Source organism: Hippocampus bargibanti, linkage group LG08 (assembly GCF_051943395.1).
Source record: "Hippocampus bargibanti isolate YZ-2025 linkage group LG08, ASM5194339v1, whole genome shotgun sequence".
NCBI classification, from domain to species: Eukaryota; Metazoa; Chordata; class Actinopteri; order Syngnathiformes; family Syngnathidae; genus Hippocampus; species Hippocampus bargibanti.
Genome location: NC_142741.1, coordinates 24,357,439 through 24,382,111, shown reverse-complemented (window position 1 = coordinate 24,382,111; position 24,673 = coordinate 24,357,439). Strand labels below are relative to the sequence as shown.

Genomic DNA, 24,673 nt, shown 5'->3' with positions numbered 1-24,673 from the left:
ATAAATATAACGTTCGTAAACTGAAAAGTTTGTAAGCCAAGGGGTTCGTAAGCTGAGGTATCACTGTATTCCAAACTGTTCGGTGAGAGAGTGAACAGACAGCAAAGTAACAGATATGTCTGTATTTATTTTCATCGGAACACAGTTTTTTAAAACTTTGTAGTGGTAGTTTTCATACTTCTTGAAAAGATTGTGACTCAGACTTGTTTTTATAAATCATTTCATCAAAGTCGTTTGTAAAAAAATTAAAGACGTTAGTCCAACTAAATCATCTATAATATTACAATATACTGGTCATGTAATAGTAATCAGAATAATAATAATCATTATAATCGCAATGATACTTTTATATGCCTCCCTCCTGACCCCACATCCCAATTTCGTGAGTCGATGAAACTTTCCGTATTCACATTCGGGCACGGAACCACGACCTCTCTCGCTCTCGACAAAGCAGAGGACAAAACACATTCTCTTGAACATGAATGATTTCAACAACAACAGAAATACAAAAAAAATAAATAAACATCGTAAAATTAACTGGATACACACAAAGAGGAGGAACAAAGACATTGGTCAGCATACCAGGGGAACATACAAACAAAACAAAGTAAAAAAAAACATGGGCTTCTGCATAGATCCACGGGAGAGGGAGAGAGAACAAGTACGGACGAGACAGTGGGCCAAAATCCGGGTACTTGCGTGAGACAACAGTAAAAAAAAAAACAACAACACCATTTGTGTGATATAGTCGAAAATAAGCTTTGGCTACAACTGCAACAGACCACAATTACGGAAGAGCATTAGGACCAGGTTGAAATAGATGTTTTTTTTTTTAGAGATGGGGTATTATTCTGTGGAAAAAAAGTGGATTTAAAGTTGAAAATTTGCTAGATTTAAAGTCACAAATTCCCTAGATTCAAACTCACAAATTTGCTAGATTTAAAGGACAACTGACACCATTTTTTTGTTTCCTAACTGGCATCAGAAAAACGTTTTATAGCATGTAAAATACCCAAAACACGCAGGCTGATATTTTTAGTCAAATAAAAAACACAAATAAAAATGACTTAAAGTGTCCCAAAACTACTTCAAATCTTCCAGTTTCAGAAGGCCCCGCCCCCTTGTTCGTGACACCAGGCCAGGACGTATTGCCTTGCTCTAGAATCAAAACAATAGCTTCAGAATCGGAAAAGATGCTTTCTTGTTACTCATCCAATTATGAATATAATTCAAATAGTCCTGAAGAGGAAAGCATACATGTTTGCAATCGATTAAAAAAGGCCATCCGTCTCAATTCGAGCCTTCAGGACTCCAATGTACCGAGAAACCACCCCTGACCGAGAAAGCGACACACAATGCATTTTGCGGTACTTTGTTTGGTCTGAAAATTATAAGGAAAACACAAATAATGCGACGGTGAATCCTTGTGTGTTGCACCAAGACTACTATTTGATACTAGTTGACACAAATTCCCAGCAGACACATCAGCCCATTTCCAACGGAGCTTGGGTGCCATCTTCTGCATTTTTTGGGTGCTACATTGCTGTCATTGACGGCTCAAATTGTTATGGGAGGACTCCTATAATCGATTACAAACATGTATGCTTTCCTCTTCAGAACTATTTGAATCATAGTCATGACTGGATGAGTAACAAGAAAGCATCTTCTCCGAATCTGAACTCTCGGAAGCCATTGTTTTGATTCTGGAGCAGGGCAGTTTGTGAAGGAGTTACCTGGCGTGACGTCATGAACGAGGGGGCGGGACTTTCTGAATCTGCCCAGTTTCGAGCTCATTTTGTAGGACACTAAGTCATTTTTATTGGTGTTTTTCATTTGACTAAAAATATCAGCCTGTGTGTTTTGGGTATTTTACATGCTATAAAACGTTTTTCTGATGTCAGTTACGAAACAAAAAAAATGGTGTCGTTTGTCCTTTAAGTCTGAATCTCTGTGCTACTGCTATTCCTCCCGCCCCAAAAACACCCCCACTAACCCATTTATATTTACTTGTTCTTGCGGAAATGAATTGGGTTCCCCCCACACATTTTCATTGAAAAATAATTGAGAAAAAAAAACACGTGTTGATCTAGGTTGCTGTATCTACTAGCTCCCTCAAATTCTATTTTATTTGTGCATTGCTATGACAAAAAAAAATATGTTGCGTATTTTGAATAGACGATACTGTTTCTACATGGCATAGAACCACCTCCTCTCACACTGGGGCAACAGTAAGCGAAAATTCACTCACAAAAATGACGTTATGCAATTGATACAGTGAAGCTCCTCAGCAGCAATGACAACAGGCAAAAACGACTCAACACTATCATCTAGTGGTTACCCAAGGAAGAGCCGCTTTTTTCCCCCCATTTTCATTCTAATCCACTCGCAGTGGGTTTCTCTGCGAAGAGGGGTGGTCTTTAAATGTTTGGGTCATATTTGCAATCATTCTACTGTTCGCTATATCGTAGAACGGTTGACATCAGTTATAGCATTGGACATCTCTTGCGAGCTGCAATGATTTTTTTTAACATACCTGATCCCTTTGAGTTGTGGAGTAAAATTAACAAAATAAAAATAAAAATAAAATGACGTCAGCCCTTGAGGATCCATCGGTCTTTCCTGTGGTCAACATCTACATCAATGCTATGCTAATGTCGACTGATTGACATGATAATCCGTTTTAGGCATGTTTTTCTCATGGTTGATGTGGTATCTGTTCATGAACACGGTAAAGCTCTTTCTTCATGTAAAAAATAATAATGAGGTGTGTTTTTCAAAAGCCCTTTACTTTATGATATATTCGGTCTTGAAAAGAAACAAAACTAAAATGGCCGCCGGGCTATGGCCGCTCACTCTGGGATTTGGTGTTTTCAAACAAATATGCCAAACACTCACAAAAATAAGACATTTGACACATGAGGCAGACATTTAGTGTCTTAATATACCTTCCGAAAGGTGACATTTTCCTTGCATTGCTCCTCCTTGGTGGAAATGTTGAGCATAATTACATAGCGTTAACAGTTACCAGAGTATTGGAGATCACACTCAGTCATCAGGTTGCCTGTGAATTAAAAGGCCTGAGTTACATTTACTAATATAATTTTGGTTCAGGTATAAACAAAACAAAAAAAAAAAAAAAATCGACATTTTGAGACATTGTGACAACTTGGACAGACATAAGCAACGGTTCACAGAGATGGGGATGAAGAAGGTCAGGGGCAGAACCTACGGAATTGTAGACTGTGGGTATTTTGTGGTACATTTAAAAAAACAGTATAGATATAGGAAAAGAAGAGTTTCTACATAAACACAGTTGTATTAATTAGTGTCCGAATTAAAATGGAAAAAACAAAATACAGCCTGAATGATGTTTACATGACTCCCATCACATCTTTGGTTAAGACAGGCTTTGTTTTGTGATAATAATAATAATAATAATGATAATAAATTTCATTTCTAAGCACCTTTCAAAACTTTCAAGGTCACTTTACAGTCACAGGATGAAGTTTTCCCTGTGGGTGATGCGGTAGCCATACGCGCCAGCGTTCGCTCAACCCGGAATAACTCAAATAGATAGAAAGTTAGCTAGCTAGCTAATAGATAACTAATAGACAGCAAGCTAGATAGTTAGATCGTGAATAGATAGCTAGCTAGGTAGCCAGCTAGCTAGGACCCACGCAGGCGGCGGACTTAGATACAGTAATCACATCTTATTACAAATGTTTTTGCGGACGCATGCTAGCGTTCACTTTTTGCGTTCTGAATCAGAATTTGGGGTTTAACTACTTTGTTCTGTGAGATAATAATAATAATAAATATTACATTAAATTTCTAAGCGCCTTTCAAAACTCTCAAGGTCACTTTACAGTCACAGGATGAAGTTTTTCCTGTGGGTGATGCGGTAGCCATACGCGCCAGCGTTCGCTCAATCCGGAATAACTCAAATAGATAGAAAGTTAGCTAGCTAGCTAATAGATAACTAATAGATAGCAAGCTAGATAGTTAGATCGTGAATAGATAGCTAGCTAGGTAGCCAGCTAGCTAGGACCCACGCAGGCGGTGGACTTAGATACAGTAATCACATCTTATTACAAATGTTTTTGCGGACGCATGCTAGTGTTCACTTTTTGCGTTCTGAATCAGAATTTGGGGTTTAACTACTTTGTTCTGTGAGATAATAATAATAATAAATATTACATTAAATTTGTAAGCGCCTTTCAAAACTCTCAAGGTCACTTTACAGTCACAGGATGAAGTTTTTCTGTGGGTGAGACAACAGCCACACGCGCCAGTTTTTACTTACTCCGGAATAACTGAAATAGATAGAAAGTTAGCTAGCTAGCTAATAGATAACTAATAGATAGCAAGCTAGATAGTTAGATCGCGAATAGAGAGCTACCTAGGTAGCCAGCTAGCTAGTTAGATAGCTAGGACCCACACAGGCGGCGGACTTAGATACAGTAATCACATCTTATTACAAATGTTTTTGCGGACGTATGCTAGCGCTAACTGTTTGCTTTCTGAATCAGAATTTGGGGTTTAACTACATCAATATCACCGTCTTCTCTTTTCCTACAGCCCATTTCCATTCCGTTTTCATTCAGTTTGATCATTTGGCTCAATTTACAAAATTATTAGCTATGATGGTGGGGAATTCATTTCAGTCAAGATAAATAGTGCATACTGTTTAACTCATTCACTGCCAGACGTGCAAAAATGTGTCCACTCCAGTGCCAGGGTTTTTGTCATTGTCACTTGAATTCCATAACCCACAGAATATTGAGTTTTAGGACTACATAAACAAACAGTACAGTGTTAGAAATCTTAAATTGGGTGCCTTATCGGCACCCAAGTATGAAAAAAAACAAAACCTGAAGAAATTCGGTAATGGCGTTCTATGTCAAATTTTCAATTCCCGAATAAATTTGGAAATGGCAGTGAATGAGTTAATGTGATTTGAAAACAGACAATAAGGCAAAATTCTGATTTTCTTTCTCCCCGTTTTGTAAATAATAATAGGTAAAAAAAAGGATACACCGAATCATCATTGCACAGGCCATGTAGGTACAGAAAAGCTTAATCTTTATAATTGAAATTGAATTAAACCCATATTTGATGTCAAAAAGAATAAATAAGCAAAGCACGGTGTATTTCTTTTGGATTGTGACAAATTAACCCATGTTCAATATCTCACAAAACAAAGTGAGGGAGACCCGTAAACCTACATTGAGGACATTGAGGCCCTTCTTTGAAAAACCCTTCTTTGGTGGTTTGATCGCGTGACACATAAACGTCAAAAGGAAGAAAGAAAGCTCTTAGAATAAAGTTTATTATTATTATTATTATTATTATTGTTTTTTGGGCTGTCAACTAGTAGAATGACGGTTTTGTGCTAACACTGTCATGGACAGGTAACATCCGAATTACGACCGGGTTCCGTTCCGACGATTCCTGACATGACGTCACAAAGGGAACGCCCCTGACTGAGAAAGCGACAGACAATGCATTTTGGGTACTTTGTTTGGTCTGAAAACTTGGTGTAGATCCGTGTTGATGGCGAATTTAGAAGGAAAACACAGAAATAACGCGATGGTGAATCGTTTTATGTTGCACCAAGACGACGATTTGATACTAGTTGACGCAAATTCCCAGCAGACAAATCAGCCCATTTCCAACAGAGATTGGGCGCCATCTTGTGCATTTTACGGGACGCGACACATCAGTCCTGACGCCTAAATATGACCTGGACGAACTTCTTTAATCGATTGCAAACATTTATGCTTTCCTCTTCAGAACTATTTGAATCATATTCATAACTGGATGAGTAACAAGAAAGCATTTTCTCCAAATCTGAAGCCATTTTTTTTGATTCTCGAGCAAGGCAAGACGTCCTGGTGTGATGTCACGAACAAGGGGGCGGGACCTTCTGAAACTGGCCATTTCCAGTTTCCCTTTGAAGTCGTTTTTGGACACTTTAACTCATTTTTATTGGTGTTTTGCATTTGACTAAAAATATCAGCCTGCATGTTTTGGGTATTTTAGATGCTATCAAACGTTTTTCTGATGTCAGTTAGGAAACAAAAAAGTGGTGTCGGTTGTCCTTTAAACGTCTGCATTTGCCATGAGAACGTAATATTTCTGAGATCTTTGAGAAGGACAAACATATTTTGCTTTGGGTTGCTACGCCATTGTATGTGTACTCATCAAATATCAGGCTTTTCTGGATTATGTGTGAAATGCAGCAACTGGTAAAATTTAGCCATTTTTCAGGGTTTTAATCTGAAATCAGAAAATTAGGACTTTCACTTATGCTTATGCTTATGCTATGTGTAAAAGTACACACAGAAGCAGAAAATTCACGTTTTGGCGGGTACTGTGCAACACGCACAAATGGTTTGTGGCAATTGGCATGATCTCTGTGCGAAACAGGCTATGACCTCTTTATATGAATACATATGTATTGTATTGTATTGTATTTATTTTCAGAGATGTGCAACTTGTGATCAAAGCTGGGAGTCTAAACCAGGCCGGAGCTTGTTATTGTATTCAATACCCTGTGTTGCTTTCCAAGACTGTGAGCAAAATAAAACAGTAAGGTAAAAAATGGGTCCAAAAGATGCTTGATGAAAACAAAGCAGAACACCTGCCAAAAAAAAAAAATAATAATAATCTAACACACATCATTCTTGCAGTAATTTTTTGTTTGTTTTGTTTTACAGGTCACCTCGTGTCGGCCAAACAAACATAAAAGATGGGACATCAGAAAGAGAATCAGATTGTGGTGGTTCATACAGTACAGTGATACCTTGGCTTACGAACTTAATTGGTTCCCAGACAGAGTGTGTAAGGCAAAAAGTGTGTATCCCAAAAAATAATTTCCCATCGGAAACCATTAAAATGAGAATAATCCGTTCCCAGGTCCCCATAAAACACCATTTTCTACTTTCTAATTTTCTAAGCCTTAAAACTACACAAAATATATCTTATTTTATGTATGATAAATGTGCTATGGTATTATAATTAAAGAAATAAACTGTACTGTATAATAAAGTGGTTCTATTGACCTTTGTGATGGTCGTTGATGGCTTGATGGAATGGAGTGACCGCTTTCATCAGCATTAAACACTTGATGAGGAACGTAACCTTCTTCTCACACCATCATGAAGAATGATCCCTTGTAGTTGCTTTCTCTGCGATAATTTTACCTTGTTCCTCATCAATTGTGTTCTGTTTGGCTGGGTTTATATACTTTTTGCATCAAGTGTACAGTTGGCTTGTGCGGGTTGTTTATGGAACCTGATTGATTGGATATTTTAACCTTGCAGTCTACACTCTGCCTTTGAACTATCAAAGTTGAAACTCTGTCACTGTCGTCTGCCTGTCTCTTTAATGTTTAAACCACCCTCCCCCCTCACTGCTGCGGGAACAAAAACAGTCGGCTGCCATTTTGTGGTTAAAAGAACGGGCAGCTCCGTGTGCATCCCGAAAAAAGTTCATATGCCAAGGTAAACTTTTCATAAATTTAACGTTCGTAAACCAAAAAGTTCGTAAGCCAAAGGGTTCGTAAACCGAGGTATCACTGTTCAACAGAAAATGGGAACACAGTGTAAAAAAAAAAAAAAAAGGTTAAGTGAGAGAAACTCAGCTAGCAGGAAGCTGAACATTCCCACTCAAAGGCTGTGGCATTGTCCCCCCTGTTCCTCCCCAACGGGCTCGACGAGCCCCTTTCCCACTTTTATTTCTGAGTCTTGATTGGGTTTGTTAGTCTCTTGTGTCAAAGCGTCCCAGCGTTTTTTGTTTGTTTGTTTTTTTTCCATTTGGCCAGGAAGTGTAGCCACACAGGCGCACATCTTCAGCACCCCCCCCCCCCCAAAAAAAAAAAATAAAAAAAAAATAAAAAGTGGCTGTATTTTTCCATTGTGGTTGCCATGGTGAGGGAATCCCCCTCACTTTTTTTTCTTACCCCCCCCCCCCCCCCCCCAGGCCCTCATCCCACTACCTCGACTACCTCACCTCCGCCTCGGTCACTCGTCATTGGCAGGAGTCTCCTCCAAAGCCGCGATGGCGGGGAGACCCAAGCCCGTTGCATTGTGGGATGCAGTGAGGCTGGCGACAGTGTGTAGGAGGACGAGTACAAGCAGGCAAAGTTTGAGGCGGCTGTTACACAGTCTGCACGCTGCCGAGGAGCTGAGGGAGGTTCGGTGCTGGCACGGCGGGTGAGTTCTTTTCAGCGTCCCCCGGGAAAGGTTGTCCACTTTCAAATCCCACCGCACGTCGCAGCATTCTGCATCGGGGTCCACGCCTGACGGATGGTCCTCCAGCAACCCTGTCCGCCGTGCACGTGGCAGAGAAACATATTAAACATTTAAAAGACAATCAGGTTGATAAATTCCTTATACGGAGCTTGGTCGCCCTCTTCCGGCTCTTTTTGGTGCAACATGACGTTTTCAGACCAAACAAGCACAGCAAAATGTATTGACGTGATGGAAGGACTGCTACAATGTGTCCTTTTTTTTCGGTCAGGGGCGTTCCTTCAGTGACGTCACGTACGGACTCGTCACCAACTCGAAAACAAGACTTCCTGAATATTCAGTGCGAGTCTTAAAACGTAAAATATAGCTATATGTGGTGGAATCTTTGTAAAATACGCTCAGTAGAAGTCATTTTACAAATTATGGACACAACTTGTCCTTTAAGTCGGTTGTCCGTCGGTTGTCCTTTAAGGAATTATGATGTGTTGATAAAAAAAACGATGTATGATTGTAACAGTGTGTGTTATTCAACTACACTACAAATTCAAATCATGGCTGTAAATGCTGTTCCATCCTTCTTTTGGAAAAAACAACAGGACATTTCAAAAGAGACCTGTAATGGCTTGAATGTAATTCATGATATAACCAATTGTGGTTGACACATTGTATTTTTTCTCATTATTATGACAATACAGTACACAGAGGGTTGGCATCTAAAAGGATGACATTAACATGGCAGATGTGGACAGGTTCCTGTTAAACAATGCCACTTTGAGAAAAATCAACAACAAAAAAAAACACAATCAAAAACCATTATATTAACCATTAGATAATACTAGACAACCAGAGTATGATCTATCTATCCATCCATCCATCCATCCATCCATCCATCCATCCATCAGATATATATTATCTAGCTAGCTAGCTTTCTTTCTGTTCGAGTTGCTTCTGGATTGAATGAACGCTTGCGCGTGTGGCTGCCGCAGCTCACCCCCAGAAAAACTTATCCTGTGACTGTAAAGTGACCTTGAGAGTTGTGAAAGACGCTTATTAATGATGTATTATTATGTATTTTTGTTTTTTTTAATTAGGTACGTCTATGTTCTAACATTTCAACATGCAGGTGAGGACACCCTGGCTATGTAAATATAGAATCAGAGGATATAAAGTGACATAAAACAGCGTTTTATAAATATAAAACGTTCACAAATATACATCTTCTACAGGAACTAATTCAGCCTTAATACTTCTTATAAAAATCAAATCTCTTCTACAACGACGACGCTGTAAAAACCTTGACACATTTTAAGTCCACCAGAGGGCGCCATCCGTTTGTATATATTATTCGACATTTTACAACAAACGCGCCTGTCCTACTCAGCGAGCACAGAGACCAAACTTCACATTTCTTATTCATGAGTGACAGTTGACAATTGAGCAAATTATGACTTATTTTTATTGTTAAATCGTTGCTTTTTGATGGCAACTTTGCCCCTGCCAACAAAGTAGGCAAAGGCATATTGAATCAATGGGCTGTCGACTTCTATTCAGATTTGTGGTCTCATCATGTAAATACAGTAAAGTCTCGTTATATCGATATTCAAGGGAGTCCGAAAAATATCGATATAACCGTGACTATCGATATATCCGACCCTGTTTGCATGTAATTTTCTCAGTGCGTGCATAGAAATAGTATCGATATAACCGGGACTATCGATATATCCGATATCGTTATAACGAGACTTTACTGTAAATGCAAAGTGTGCAAAACTAGATCAAATGAATCACATTAGGACGAAAACTGTGACGTCAATATCAGAAAAAAAATGTGACTGTGGACTAAAAAAAACCAAAAAAGTCCAATATGGCAGTGTTTGAAATAACGTCTGCCGGGAGGCCCGGGGCGTACAACTTTTACATCGGGCGTACAACTTTCAAAATGTCTCGGCCCGGGTGGACGACAACTTCTTTTTTTCAAATCAAACGTTTGTTTTATTCAATAAAGCAAAAGCTACAAGCAAACCGCTACAAACCACGTGGACTCCTCTTTCTAAGTGCTTTTCAAAACTTTCAAGTACACTTTACAGTCACGGTATAATCCAAAGCACGAAACAGGCTTCTAATTGGCTGTCGTGCCGAGTATGCAAATTGCCAAAGGAACTGTTTCACGCTTCGGACTATACCGTGACTGTAAAGTGTACTTGAGAGTTTTGAAAAGCGCTTAAATGTGAATAATAAACAGTAGTTCTTCATAAAGCGATTTTTTCCTCCAATTAAATGACAACCGACACCACATTTTGTTTCCTAACTGATATCAGAAAAACATTTTAGAACATCTAAAACGAAAAAGGAAGGAAGGAAAGGAAGAGGAAAAGCATACATGTTTGCAATCAATTAAAGAATTTATTCCGTGCCATTTTGAGGCAACATTGGGGCGGGAAATGTAGCACAAAAAGAGGCAGAAAATGGCGACAAAGCTCCTGTAAGGAATTAATCAGCCCGTTTCCACAGGCTGATTAATTCCTTACATGGAGCTTTGTCGCCCTCTTCTGCCTCTTTTTGGTGCTACACAAAGTTTTCAGACCAACCAAGTACAGCCGAATTCAGTGAAGTGATGGAAGGATTGCTACAATGTGTCCTTTTTTCGGTCAGGGGCGTTCCTTCAGTGACGTAACGTGAGGACTCGTCACCAACTCAAAAACAAGACTTCCGGAATATTCAGCGCGAGTCTTAAAACGTAAAATATAGTTATATGCGGTGGAATCCTTGTAAAATACGCTCAGGAGAAGTCATTTGAAGCCATTTTACAAATTATGGACACAACTTGTCCGGAGACGTTGGTTGTCCTTTAAAACAATACAGTACATATTGATTTATATCACGCTTTAACAGCATTTAATGACCATTAAAATCAATGAAACTGAAAAACGGTGGCTTGGTAGAGAAAATCATGTTTTGATGAAAATACGAATAATAAACAGTAGTTCTTCATAAAGCGATTTTTCTTCCAATTACGTCCCACTGGAATACCTGGAGAATCCCCCGTGTTAGCATTGCAGAAAGGAGAGCTTGAGCGGAGAATCAAAACGAGAACTTCAGAACTGTGAGGCAGACAAGCTAATAATATTTCACATTGCTGCTTGGAGCAACACCCCGTCATTAATAATTAACACCCCCTCATGACTGCATATTCTGTTTTTTCCACTTTTTATGCGCCGCCTAACATCAGCTCCTTCTTACAATTCACTGCTCGTAATGTTTCCCCTCACCAGTCACCAGACTTCATTCAAAGAAAAAGGACAATTTCTACTCTGCGAGCCAAGATTTAAATCGCGAACCCGTCGACTGTGAAGCAGTCTCGAGGCGCTCTACCTCGCTGCCCTTCAGCAAGACATTTAATGAAACATCACAAGGTTTTATTAATTTCACCAATGCCACAAAGTGGCAGTATTATTCTGCAAACACCTTCTGGTTCCTTTTCTACTTTGTTTCTCTTAGATGTGCCAGTAGTTTGACTGTATTTTAGTTGTATTTCATTTCATGATTCAACGGTCAACTTTTCTTTAAAGGACAACCGACACCTTCCGGACAAGTTGTGTCCGTAATTTGTAAAATCAATTCAAATGACTTCAACTGAGCGTATTTTACAAAGATTCCACCGCATATAGCTATGTTTTACGTTTTAAGACTCGCACTGAATATTCAGGAAGTCTTGTTTTCGAGTTGATGACGATGCCTGACGTGACGTCACAGAGGGAACGCCCCTGACTGAGAAAAGCGACACACAATGCATTTTGGGTAATTTGTTTGGTCTGAAAACTTCGTGTTGATGGCGAAATTAGAATGAAAAAACGTAAATAACGTGAGACGGTGAATAGTTGTGTGTTGCACCAAGACTACTATTTGATACTAGTTGACACAAATTCCCAGCAGACAAATCAGCTATAACGGAGCTTGGGCGCCATCTTGTGCATTTTCTGGGATGCTAAATTGCAGTCCAGATGCCTCAAAATGAGACGTAAGGACTTCTTTAATCGATGGCAAACATTTATGCTTTCCTCTTCAGAACTATTTGAATCATATTCATAACTGGCTGAGGAACAAGAAAGGATCTTCTCCGAATTTGAACTCTCTGAAGCCATTGTTTTGATTCTCGAGCAGGGGAGTTTGTTTTCAGGGACGGGGAACAGAGGACAAAAAAAAGTGTCGGATGCCATTTTCTTTTTTGGAGAATGGCTTTACTCTCTCTCTGTTTGTAAGCTCCACCCCCTCACTGCTGCATTCTTGACCAATCACATGGCTTTAACCAACGACTAGGGGCATAGATGGGGAATAGATGACCGAAACAAGCCGGATCTTGTTTTCTTGACACATCACTCATTGTGGCAGCTGTGTGTGTATCCCGAAAAATACTTTGTATGCCAAGGTAACATTTATCATAAATGTAACATTCGTAAAACGAAAAGTTCGTAAGCCAAGGGGTTATTACTGTACATCATTTTTTTGTGAGTGCGCCTTATACTCTGATGCGCCTTATACACGGGAAAATTCAGTGTCTTTTCAAAATGAGAATCAAGAAGCATACCTGTACATATAAAACTGGGGCTGCCTCCGTGAATGAGATCGTCATTGTCGGGCAGGACAAAGGGGCATCGCTGCTGCACCTCCAGGCAGTATTGACTACAGGGGATTCTCTTAGTGCAGTGCAACTGGGTGGTCTGGAAGTACTGAGAACACAGCCACGGCTTGTACGCCAACTACAGGTGAGGGAGGGTGGGGGTAGACACAGAGACAAGACCATTCAAATTGTATTTTGACACTTTGCAAACGGGTGAGCGCAAAGCTCCCCCAACGATGGCTTCATCCTGATTTTGTTTCACATCAAAGATGACAAAAAGATGCAAGATGGATTGGATTAGCCTGTATTAGTCTCGCAGTGGAGAAATTTACATTTCATAGCAGCGAAGTGATGAAATTATAATAATACTCATACATTTCATTTCTAAGCGCCTTTCAAAACTCTCAAAGACACTTTACAGTCATGGGATTTTTTTTTTTTTTGTGCGGGTGAGCAGCGGCAGCCATTCACGCCAGCGGTCACTCTACCCGGAAGTAACACAGCAGCAAAGTAATAAAAAGAAGAGGAAAGGGTGGATAACTAATAGCTAGCTAGCTAGATAGATAGCCAGAAAGCTAATAGATATCCAGCTAGCTAGATAGCTTGATGTCTCAAGTGAGCAACATGATGTCAACAAACCGGAAAGGACCCATTGTCTCAATGAGATAATAATAATAATAATAATAATAATAATAATAATAATAATACATTTAACTTTAAAGTGCCCTTCAAAACTCCCAAGGACACTCCACAGCCACGGGATTTTTTTTTTGTGTGCTGGTGAGCAGCGGCAGCCATTCACTTCACCCGCAATTAAAACAGCAGCAAAATTATGAAAGGAAGAGGAAAGGAAAGAAAGAAGTAGAAAAACAACATTCAGGAGCTGTTGGAAAGCCAGCCACTCTCGCCAAATCTACAAAAAAATATACATGCAAATACTTTCATCACTTTGCTGCTGTGATATGTAAATTTCTCCACGGTCGTCCTTTAACTCATTAAAATTATTGATTAAATTACTGATTGATTTTTTGCTAAATAGTCTCCCAATCGTTGCACCTGGAATAAATCTAAATATCAAACATATGAATCTATAAAATATCCAAATACGGGCAACATCTGAATTACGACCGGCTCGACTTACGACCACCCGTACTTACAACCACGACCTCCAGACTCTATTTTTAACATTTTAACAGGGGGAGTTTGTCTCTATTCAACATTTTGAATGAATTTGGACTTACGACCATTTTGATTTACGACCGTTCGGTCGGAACGGTACTCGGTTGTAAGTCGGATGTTACCTGTAATATTTCATCTGAAGCATAAAATAAGAAAAAGCCATTGAACCAGCTAAGAATATCAAACTGCACATAAAAAAACAAAATCTTCCCTGAAAGGCAGACAAACCAGGAGTCTCTTGTTGATACCAATGGAAACAACATTGCAGCATAACAAATTATATGTCATCACAATCTGGAAACTGCGCTATGTGAATGATACCAAACAAGGACTCATTTGGATACTGTTGTGCTATTCTTTTCCTCGCACAACAAGGCGGCAGACGCACTATGTGGTATTATTATCACCCGCAGTCATTAGCTGCTATTTCCTGTGAATCACTGCGAGGTCTGCAAGTTAAGATAGCACCTGCTGGGAGTTAATCGGTGAGCCGAAAAGCAGAGTAGAAGAGTGCAACCTGACTGTTGAATAAATACGATTTTTTTTATTTTATTTGATATATGGGATGGTCTCGTGACAGAAAAATAAATACAGGTAACATCCGACTTACGATCGGTCGTAAGTCAAACGGTCGTAAATCGAAAGGATTTCAAAATGGCTGACGCAAGGTTAATACGACAGAGTAGTATACAATGTCAATCTGTTGTTTTTGTCACGGTTTGCGAGGTGGTGATGGCGGGTGCGGATCCCAAAAAGCAGGCAGGAGTGAGTAGGAGGTTGTTTGACAAATTGTATTAAATTAAAGTCAGCAGGAACAAAATGTAAAACATCAAAATCAGCTGAATGGAAAAAATACAAAGTAGCAAAAGAAGACCAAAAGTAAAACCCCGCCAAGGTTAAACAAACACGTACACGATGCATGCAGCAACCAAGCAGCAAACAAACAATGAACCGGCAGCGGATGGTCGCGCCGGGTGTCCTTTTAAGTGTCAATGATTAAACGACCAACACCTGCGAGGCTGCAGGCAGGGCTGACGCCGCAACCCGCTGGTCGCCAATCTGATCGGGACGACCAGCACCTGTGCAGGTGTAGGCGGGGCCGACAGCGCCCCCCGTTGGTCGCCAACCAGATCATGACAGTTTTTAAGCAACGTCTTCTATTGAATACTATTATATAGCAAAATGTTGACAGTTCATTCTTAAATCTTATAACTTTTAGTGTCATTTTATATTTCGTATTATCGATCTTTATTACTGTGTCGGCGCACACGCTTTCTGCTGACCCAAATACACCTTTTGCTTTTTTATAAAGGTGTAAATAAGTAAATCAGACAATAAATTGACCAATGAATACATTTTGGTGTGTGATTTTAAGAGACTGGACTGGTTCAGAATTGTCGATGTTGATGTTTAAAGGACAACCAACACCATTTTTTTGTTTCCTATATTATATGATATTTTTAGTCAAATGCAAAACACCAATAAAAATGACTTCAAGTGTCCCAAAACTACTTCAAAATGACATCGGAAATCGCGAGTTTCGGAAGGTCCCGCCCCCATGTTCGTGGTGTCACGGCAAGACGTCTTGCCTTGGCTTCAGATTTGGAGAATATGCTTTCTTGTTACTCATCCAGTTATGAATATGATTCAAATAGTTCTGAAGAAGAAAGCATACACGTTTACAATCGATTAAATAATTTATTCCGTGTCATTTTGAGGCATCAGGGGTGGGAAATGTCGCACCCAAAAAAGGCAGGAAATGGCGAAAAAGCCCGTCTCCACAGGCTGATTAATTCCTTACATGGAGCTTTGTCGCCCTCTTCTGCCTCTTTTTGGTCATACACGACGTTTTCAGACCAAAGTACAGCAAAATGCATTGACGTGATGGAAGGACTACTACAATGTGTCCTTTTTTCGGTCAGGGGCGTTCCTTCAGTGACGTCACTTAGGGCATCGTCACCAACTCAAAAACAAGACTTCCGGAATATTCAGCGCGAGTCTTAAAACGTAAAATCTAGCTATATGCCGTGGAATCTTTGCAAAATACGCTCAGTAGAAGTGATTTGAAGCCATTTATAAATTATAGACGCAACTTGTCCGGAGACGTCGGTTGTCCTTTAAAACATAAAATATAGCTATATGCAGTGGACTCTTTGTTTTAAAGAAATCGTTGTAAAGAAAGTAATAAAGTGTCCATAAAAAAAACAACAACAACAACAACAATGGAAGCTCTTTTTGTCTCGGAAGTGCAACATAATCACCGCTTATAGTGAGTGTTTGGATCTTTCCCCGATACCTCGTGCCTAGGCAACCAGCTGGTTGGAGGTCTGAATAATCATTTCATATGCTGCATGACATTTTCAATGACATCATTATGTAAATACAGCTTTCAATAAATACAGTTGGGCGTCGCTTTCTGCATGACCGATTATGTCAACGTGCAGACATATTTACACGGGGGATAAAATGCCACATGCTGTTAATAATTACGTTTGAAATCAAAAGATAAGCTTGACTGCGCAGTGCACGCACACACACACACACACACACACACACGCACACACACGCACACACACACACACACACACACACACACACACACACACACACACACACACACACACACGCACGCACGCACGCACGCACGCACGCACGCACGCACGCACGCACACACACACACACACACACACACACGCACACTGCCCTTCTACCTCATCTGATAGCATAGTGTGAATGTCATAAAATGTGCTTAGATGTCACGGACGCATTAGGCTAATAGTCCTAAATGAATGTGCTAGAAAATGTGATGATACACAGCCATCTTTTGCTAGTGAGTGACGTTTTCCATTTCATCTTGCTTGTTAGCGATAAAGCCTCTCAGAGCTATTTTCTACCTTACATTACAAACCTCGCTGTGAATGCGTCCAGTGGTGTTAATTTTACAGCAAGTCAGCAAAACGCCATCTCAAACCTTCTACAAGAACAGCAAAAAATAAAAATAAATAAAGCGCATGGACGACAGTCTGACTGGGTATTCTTACACACACACACAAGCACACACACACACACACACACACACACACACACACACACACACACACACACACACACACACACACACACACACACACACACACACACACACACAACTAAATGTGTGCACCTCTGTAGTTGGCAATGCTACAGTTCGCTTCAGCTACTTACAAACGACCGTCATTGCATGTTTAACTTTTTTATTGGCTTTTGCTAACTTCTATAAACACCCTTTATCCAAAATAGCTAGCTAGCTATCTCTTAGTTATCTATTAGCTAGCTAGCTAACTCGATCTATTTGAGTTATTCACGGTTGAACAGGGTCACCGTTGCTGGCTCCCTAGCTCGCTCTCTATTTCCTATCTATTAGCTGTCTAAGTAAATGGCTAGCTATCTATTAGTTTTCTATTAGCTAGCTAGCTAACTCGATCTATTTGAGTTATTCACGGTTGAACAGGGTCACCGTTGCTGGCTCCCTAGCTAGCTCTCTATTTCCTATCTATTAGCTGTCTAAGTAAATGGCTAGCTATCTATTAGTTTTCTATTAGCTAACTAGCTAACTTGATCTATTAGAGTTATTCACGGTTGAACAGGGTCACCGTTGCTGGCTACCTAGCTAGCTTTCTATTTCCTATCTATTAGCTGTCTAAGTAAATGGCTAGCTATCTATTAGTTTTCTATTAGCTAGCTAGCTAACTTGATCTATTTGAGTTATTCTCGTTTGAGCGGGGTCACCGTTGCTGGCTACCTAGCAAGCTCTCTATTTCCTATCTATTAGCTGTCTAAGTAAATGGCTAGCCATCTATTAGTTTTCTATTAGCTAGCTGGCTAACTCGATCTATTTGAGTTATTCACGGTTGAACAGGGTCACCGTTGCTGGCTACCTAGCTAGCTCTCTATTTCCTATCTATTAGCTGTCTAAGTAAATGGCTAGCTATCTATTAGTTTTCTATTAGCTAGCTAGCTAACTTGATCTATTTGAGTTATTCACGGTTGAACAGGGTCACCGTTGCTGGCTACCTAGCTAGCTCTCTATTTCCTATCTATTAGCTGTCTAAGTAAATGGCTAGCTATCTATTAGTTTTCTATTAGCTAGCTAGCTAACTTGATCTATTTGAGTTATTCACGGTTGAACAGGGTCACCGTTGCTGGCTCCCTAGCTAGCTCTCTATTTCCTATCTATTAGCTGTCTAAGTAAATGGCTAGCTATCTATTAGTTTTCTATGAGCTAGCTAGCTAACTTGATCTATTTGAGTTATTCACGGTTGAGCGGGGTCACCGTTGCTGGCTACCTGGCTAGCTAACTATTTGCGAACGATTAGCCACCTAGCTAGCTATCTATTAGTTATCTATTAGCTAGCTATCTAACTTGATCTATTTGAGTTATTCCCGGCTGGCGCATGTGGCTGCTGCTGCTCACCCACAGAAAAACGGATCCTGTGACTGTAAAGTGACCTTGAGAGTTTAGAAAGGTGCTTAGAAATGAAATTTTATGTTATTAATGTAATGTATTATTATGATTATTTTTATTATTATAAAATATGAACTATAGCAAGGAATGACATCATGTACGACAACCTCAGCGTACCTCATACATCCGCAAATCCAGAAACCATCAAACGATAACCTACTGTGTACTTCTTGCTTTTACAACATTTATTTTTTGGGATGGTTTGGTGACGTTTTCTTTGCATTTATTCCAAAAGATTGGCAACTGTAATGCTTCACGTCAAATGCCTAGAAAATAAACGTGATAAACCTTTTTTTACTTCGCTTTGAGCAGATCTTCAACTATCGGTCTACAGTAGAAGCACTGAAGGGACTGCTGATCCATCATGCAACTGTCGTATCTCCAAGACGCTAATGGGGACAGCCAGTTAGAGAGAGAGATAAAAATGGCTTGGAAATCTTGTTGGGATGGAACTAAATCACTCATAACTTCTCTTCGCTCGCTTCATTTTTTTATCTATCTATATATATATATATATATAACTGCTTTCTCCACACTTTCAAAGTAAGTGAATTAGAGGTCAGCCAACTAGTACTTTGCCATTTCTGCTGCCGCACATCTTTCACACGGTAAATGATGGAGAATAAGAAGTTATCATGTTTAAAAGTCCCATGCTTAGGCCCACAGTCAAGGTGAAGATGGCCACAGTAAATCTGAGTGAAACAGACTGAGAAGTTATCATATTTAAAAGTTTCACGCTGTTTTATGCACTTGTCAACACTTGTGACTCAATACACAAGTATAGCACGGGCAACCTGGGGTCAATCAGGTCAACGGACAGCATTAAACACTTGATGAGGAATGTAACCTTTATCTTTCACCATCTTGAGCAGGGGTGTCAGTCATTTTTTTGCCGCGGGCCACATTGTAGTTATGGTTTCCTCTCGAGGGCCGTTATGAATTTGGGGAAGCCATTAGAATGTTTAAATCCCTTCGAATATTACATATAGAGCACACAGCAAATTAATGAATAACTCGTTTTCAAATCTCAAGTCAAGAATAATGACTTTTATTGTGGTTGACATCCAAAAATATGACATTTTGGCTCAGATTTTAGCAATCATCATGGAATTTAACAAGTTTGATTTGCTTTCGCGGGCCGAAAAAAATGATGTGGCGGGCCGGATTTGGCCCGCGGGCCTTGACTTTGACACCTGTGATCTTGAGGAATGGTGCTTTCTCTGCGATAATTTTACCTAGTTCCTCATCAATTGTTTTCTCTTTAGCTAACTTTAATTAATACTCTTGGGCCATCGTTTGCCCATCCCTACCTTAGAGTATATACAGGTGATCATTTGTGTTGCACAGATTCTTGTTGTGGCTCATCCATACCTTTCCTCATCCGCTCTGTGGGGACAAGACTCTCCCATTGGAACATTTAATTATAGTTCAGCTAATACAATTGTTATTGATGGAAGACCTTTGCTATGCTGTGTGGTATTGGTCTTAAGTGATGCTGCGTGTTTCTATCCTGTCAGCAGTTCTGTATTCTTACTATTTTTTGGAGGCGCTTGGGGGTGGGTTAATTACAGTATTAGCTTGCAGCATGTAGAGAAGCATGCTAAAAGTAGTTACTTGCAGATACGTACTAATATTGTTCTGATTTTTAGATTTCTCCAAATGATTTATTAACGCAATAGATTTTTTTTTTTACACATTTTATAATGAACAAGCAAAGCTATGGAAATCAGGTCAGATAGAGAGAGCGCAAACAGTGCACGTTCCTCTGTTAAATATACTTCCTTTGTTTTTGACACAAATCAGCCAAAGAAGAGTATTTATTTTAGTCACAAGATTAATCAGTGCAGATCCGCTGCAGGTGAATGTAATTACCTCCGCATGTAGTCAGACATGATTATGATGATTATTATTATGGTTATTATTCAGTGAGGCCTCTACAGCAATTGATGAAATGAGCTGACCGCTCAAGCGGCGAAACATCACAGGTCATATCGAGGGTGTTAGGTAGTGGCAGCCGGCGAGCAAACACACACATTCACACCTACAAAAAAAAAATAATACACACACAAATTCGATAATTCCAACAAACTCGAATGCCACGAATCCCATGGCTTAAAGTGAATGTGCATCTTCATATTTTTTTTCTCCATAAAATAGTGCATAACTTGAAACATCTCACAACAATATAATATTTTCATACAACAGCAAAACATGTCACTAAATCGCCATGGTGGGGTGAGGTTCAATTTGAATCGTTCCTACAACCGACTTCTTAGGCAACATAGGCTTAGTTACGCTGATGAGGTGATACCAGATCAAATGGGGGCAATCAGGCTAGTCTTAGACCCCATACTCAGGCAGGACAATAGAAGTAATCAGTGTAGCCGCAGGGAGTAGTCCTCTGCTCCGTCCAGCCTGAGAGCAGGGACCAATCATAGCAGAGTCTGGCACCGTAGGGACAGTAGGGATATATATAAAGGCCAAAACTACCGAAAAATTTAGATTGCTGACGAAGCCTCTTGGATAAGAAGCGAAACGTCCGACACCTTCAAAGAAGTACAGATGATGGCTAAAGAAACCTTCTCATCGATCTCACAACAATATAATAAACACTGTCTACTATCCTGTGACTGTAAAATGTCCTTGAGAGTTTTTCAAGTCGCTTATAAATGAAATGTATTATTATTATTATTATTATAAATACCGGAAAGTACATCTTTCCTGCTTATTCGTTTGTGCTTAAAGACGCTCGCTATAGAATAAAAGTATTATGAAACCACAAAAACTGTCATTTTAACAGGACTGTCTAAGTAGACGTACTATGTTTCCAGTACCCGCACATCAGTGGGTAAATAAAGGCAAACTAAGCATGAACTTAGATACGTCGGTGTAAGCTCTCAGTCGTACAAGAGTGGTCCATCGATGAAAAGGTTTCTTCAGCCGTCATCTGTACTTCTTTGAAGGTGTCGGACGTTTCGCTTCTTATCCAAAATGCTTCTTCAGCGAACAACAGTCTTACTGGTAGTTTCGGCCCGATATATATCCCTACGGTCCAGACGTGGTGGTGCCGGACTCTGCTATGATAGGTCCCTGCTCTCAGATTGGGGGGAGCAGAGGACTACTCCCTGCGGCTCCACTGATTGCTTCTATTTTACTGACTGACAACTGGCCTGATTGCCCTATTTGCCCTGGTATCACCTAATCATCCATGAACTTAGATGTCAGCAAAAAACTCGTTGTTAGCTTATGCTTGACGGTTGCAAATGCTGCGGGAGATGTGAACCGCTGTGTTGCTTTTAACCCATTCACTGCCATTCACACATTTATTCAGGAATTGAAAGTATGACGTAGAGCGCCATTCTCGAATTTATTCGGGTTATGTTTTTTTTCCTGTTCGGGTGCCGATAAAGCGCTCTAAATTACAGATTTAATATTGTTAAGATTAACAGCGTCATAGCTTCGACATTGAGGAAAAAAAATCATTTGGGATGGAACCAAAACAAACCTTTTATGGCTACTATACAGTAAGTCATGATTCTAAAACTATATACTGGTAGTTTATGTCATTCAATTCAATCACAACCATATTCTTAAGCCAAAAGCCCTCAATGAGAAGGACAGAGGGCTTATCATAAATCATTGCGAGGAGTTGAGTGGACAAAGTGAATGAAAATCATTCTCCCCCTGAGAGAGCTAAGGCACAAAACAAAGCACAGGTGCTTGAGGATTCTATAAAAAAACACCAAGGAGGGGGACAGCATCTGTACAAGAATCACCGTGTGACTTGGAAGTGCGCACTTGTGTTATTGTAAAGTGTCCTTGGGTGTTTTGAAAGGCGCTTGAAATAAAATTTATTATTATTTATTATTAAACGATTTCAAACACGAGTCCAGACAGCAACTGAAAACATCACGCTCTCCTAGTTTTTTGATTTAGATTAGATTACATTAGCCTTTATTTGTCTCACAGGGGAGGAATTTACATTTCACAACAGCAAAAACAAAATACAGGAGCTGCTGTAAAGGCAGCCACTCTCGTGGCGCCATTTTGAAGTCAAAAGAACAAAAAAAATAACAAAATAATACATCGTGTGACACAACACAAAGCCAGTCTTCAAAAATCATAAAAATACAGTAAAGTCTCGTTATATCGATATTCAAGGGAGTCCGAAAAAATATCGATATAACCGGGACTATCGATATATCCGACCCTGTTTGCATGTAATTTTCTCCGTGCGTGCATAGAAATAGTATCGATATAACCAGGACTATCGATATATCCGATATCAATATAACGAGACTTTACTGTAGTAAATACTCAACGTTCTGGCTAGCTGGCTATCTATTAGCTATCTCGATAGATAGCTATCCATTAGCTAGCTAGAACCAAAATCCGAACAAATTCGGGAATGGTGCTCCAGGTCATGCCTTTCAGATCCCGAATAAATTTGGGAAGGGCAGTGAAAGAGTTAAACACGTAACAAACTGCTTTACAAAGACGGAACCGCCAAGGTTAAACAAACACAAGCACAGCATACAACGCATGCGATTGCAGACAAAGCATGCAACAAACAAGCAGCAAACAATGAACCGACACCGGATGGTCGTGCCGGGTGTCCTTTTAAGTGCCAGTGATTAAAACGACCAGCACCTGCGAGGCTGCAGGCAGGGCTGACGTCGCTCACCGTTGGTCGGCAATCTGATCGGGACGACCAGCACCTGTGCAGGTGCAGGCGGGGCCGACAGCGCCCCCCGTTGGTCGCCAACCAGATCATAACACAACCCCAATGAATGGTGTTTTTACAAAGCTTTTCCATATATAAGGCGCATCGGACGATGAATACAAAAATACAATATATAAATAGATGAACGATTTCCAAATATAAGGCACACCACATTATAAGGTGCTACAGTAGAGGCTGGGGTTATGAAAGACTTTTTCTACAGGGAGAAATGGAGTCGGTGGTTGCCGACAGCATTTGCGAGACATGTTGTGGCTCAATATTACTCCACATATAAAGCGCACCTGCGTATAAGTCATAGGGTCATCTTTTGAACAAAATGAAAGCTTTTGGGCCTGCCTTAATAACACGATAAGTAAAAAAAAAAATCCACCTGTGACCTCTTTTATTCCAAAACAAACCCCACTTACTGAAACATGGAGAACCACTGTTATTCATAAAAAGCCATGTGTTTAGAGATATATATATTTTTTATAGCTACATACAGTATAGCTGTTACGACTTTATTCGGGTGTGTCATGCAGTCTGGAAATTACAGCACTATTCTGTGTATTTTACTGAAAATCGGTAAAGGAGTTTAAAGGACAACCGACATCACTTTTGTTTCTTAACTGACATCAGAAAAACGTTTTATAGCATCTAAAATACCCAAAACACGCAGTATGATATTTTTAGTCAAATGCAAAACACCAATAAAAATGATTTAAAGTGTCCAAAAACTGCCACAAAGTGACATCGGAAATAGGGATTTTCAGAAAGTCCCGCCAAGACATCACGCCAAGACGTCTTGCATTGCTGAAAAATCAAAACAATGGCTTCAGATTCGGAGAATATGCTTTCTTGTTACACATCCAGTTATGAATATGATTCAAATAGTTCTGAAGAGGAAAGCATACAAGTTTGCAATCGATTAAAGATTTTTTTCCGTGTCATTTTGAGGCAAACGGGCAGGGGAGAACGTCACACCCAAAAATGGTGACCAGCTCCCGTGAGGAATGAATCAGACCGTTTCCACAGGCTGATAAATTCCTTCCATGGAGCTTGGATGCCCTCTTCTGGCGGCTTTTGGGTGCAACATCAAGGTTTTCAGACAAAGAGTACAGCAAAATACATTGACGTGATGGAAGGACTGCTACAATGTGTCTTTTTTTCGGTCAGGGGCGTTCCTTCAGTGACGTCACGTACGGACTCGTCACCAACTCAAAAACAAGACTTCCGGAATATTCAACGCGAGTCTTAAAACGTAAAATATAGCTATATGCGGTGGCATCTTATTAAAATACGCTCAGTAGAAGTCATTTGAAGCCATTTTACAAATTACAAATTAATGTATTACTTTAATTTGCATATATTCTCAATAAATAGCTTGGCAGAGGGCT

General features: G+C 39.9%; 1 protein-coding gene across 1 annotated transcript in view; it reads right to left on the bottom strand.

Moving 5' to 3' along the window:
• Positions 1-7,994: 7,994 nt before the first annotated feature.
• The window catches only part of nalf1b (NALCN channel auxiliary factor 1b), a 75,077-nt gene continuing 58,398 nt past the window's right edge, over positions 7,995-24,673 (bottom strand). The window contains exons 2-3 of the mRNA XM_089002795.1: positions 12,838-13,009; positions 7,995-8,326 (exon numbers count right to left, since the gene is read on the bottom strand). Coding sequence (XP_088858921.1) covers positions 8,025-8,326; positions 12,838-13,009 — 474 coding nt within the window. The 3' untranslated portion in view covers positions 7,995-8,024. The remainder of the gene's footprint in view (positions 8,327-12,837; positions 13,010-24,673) is intronic.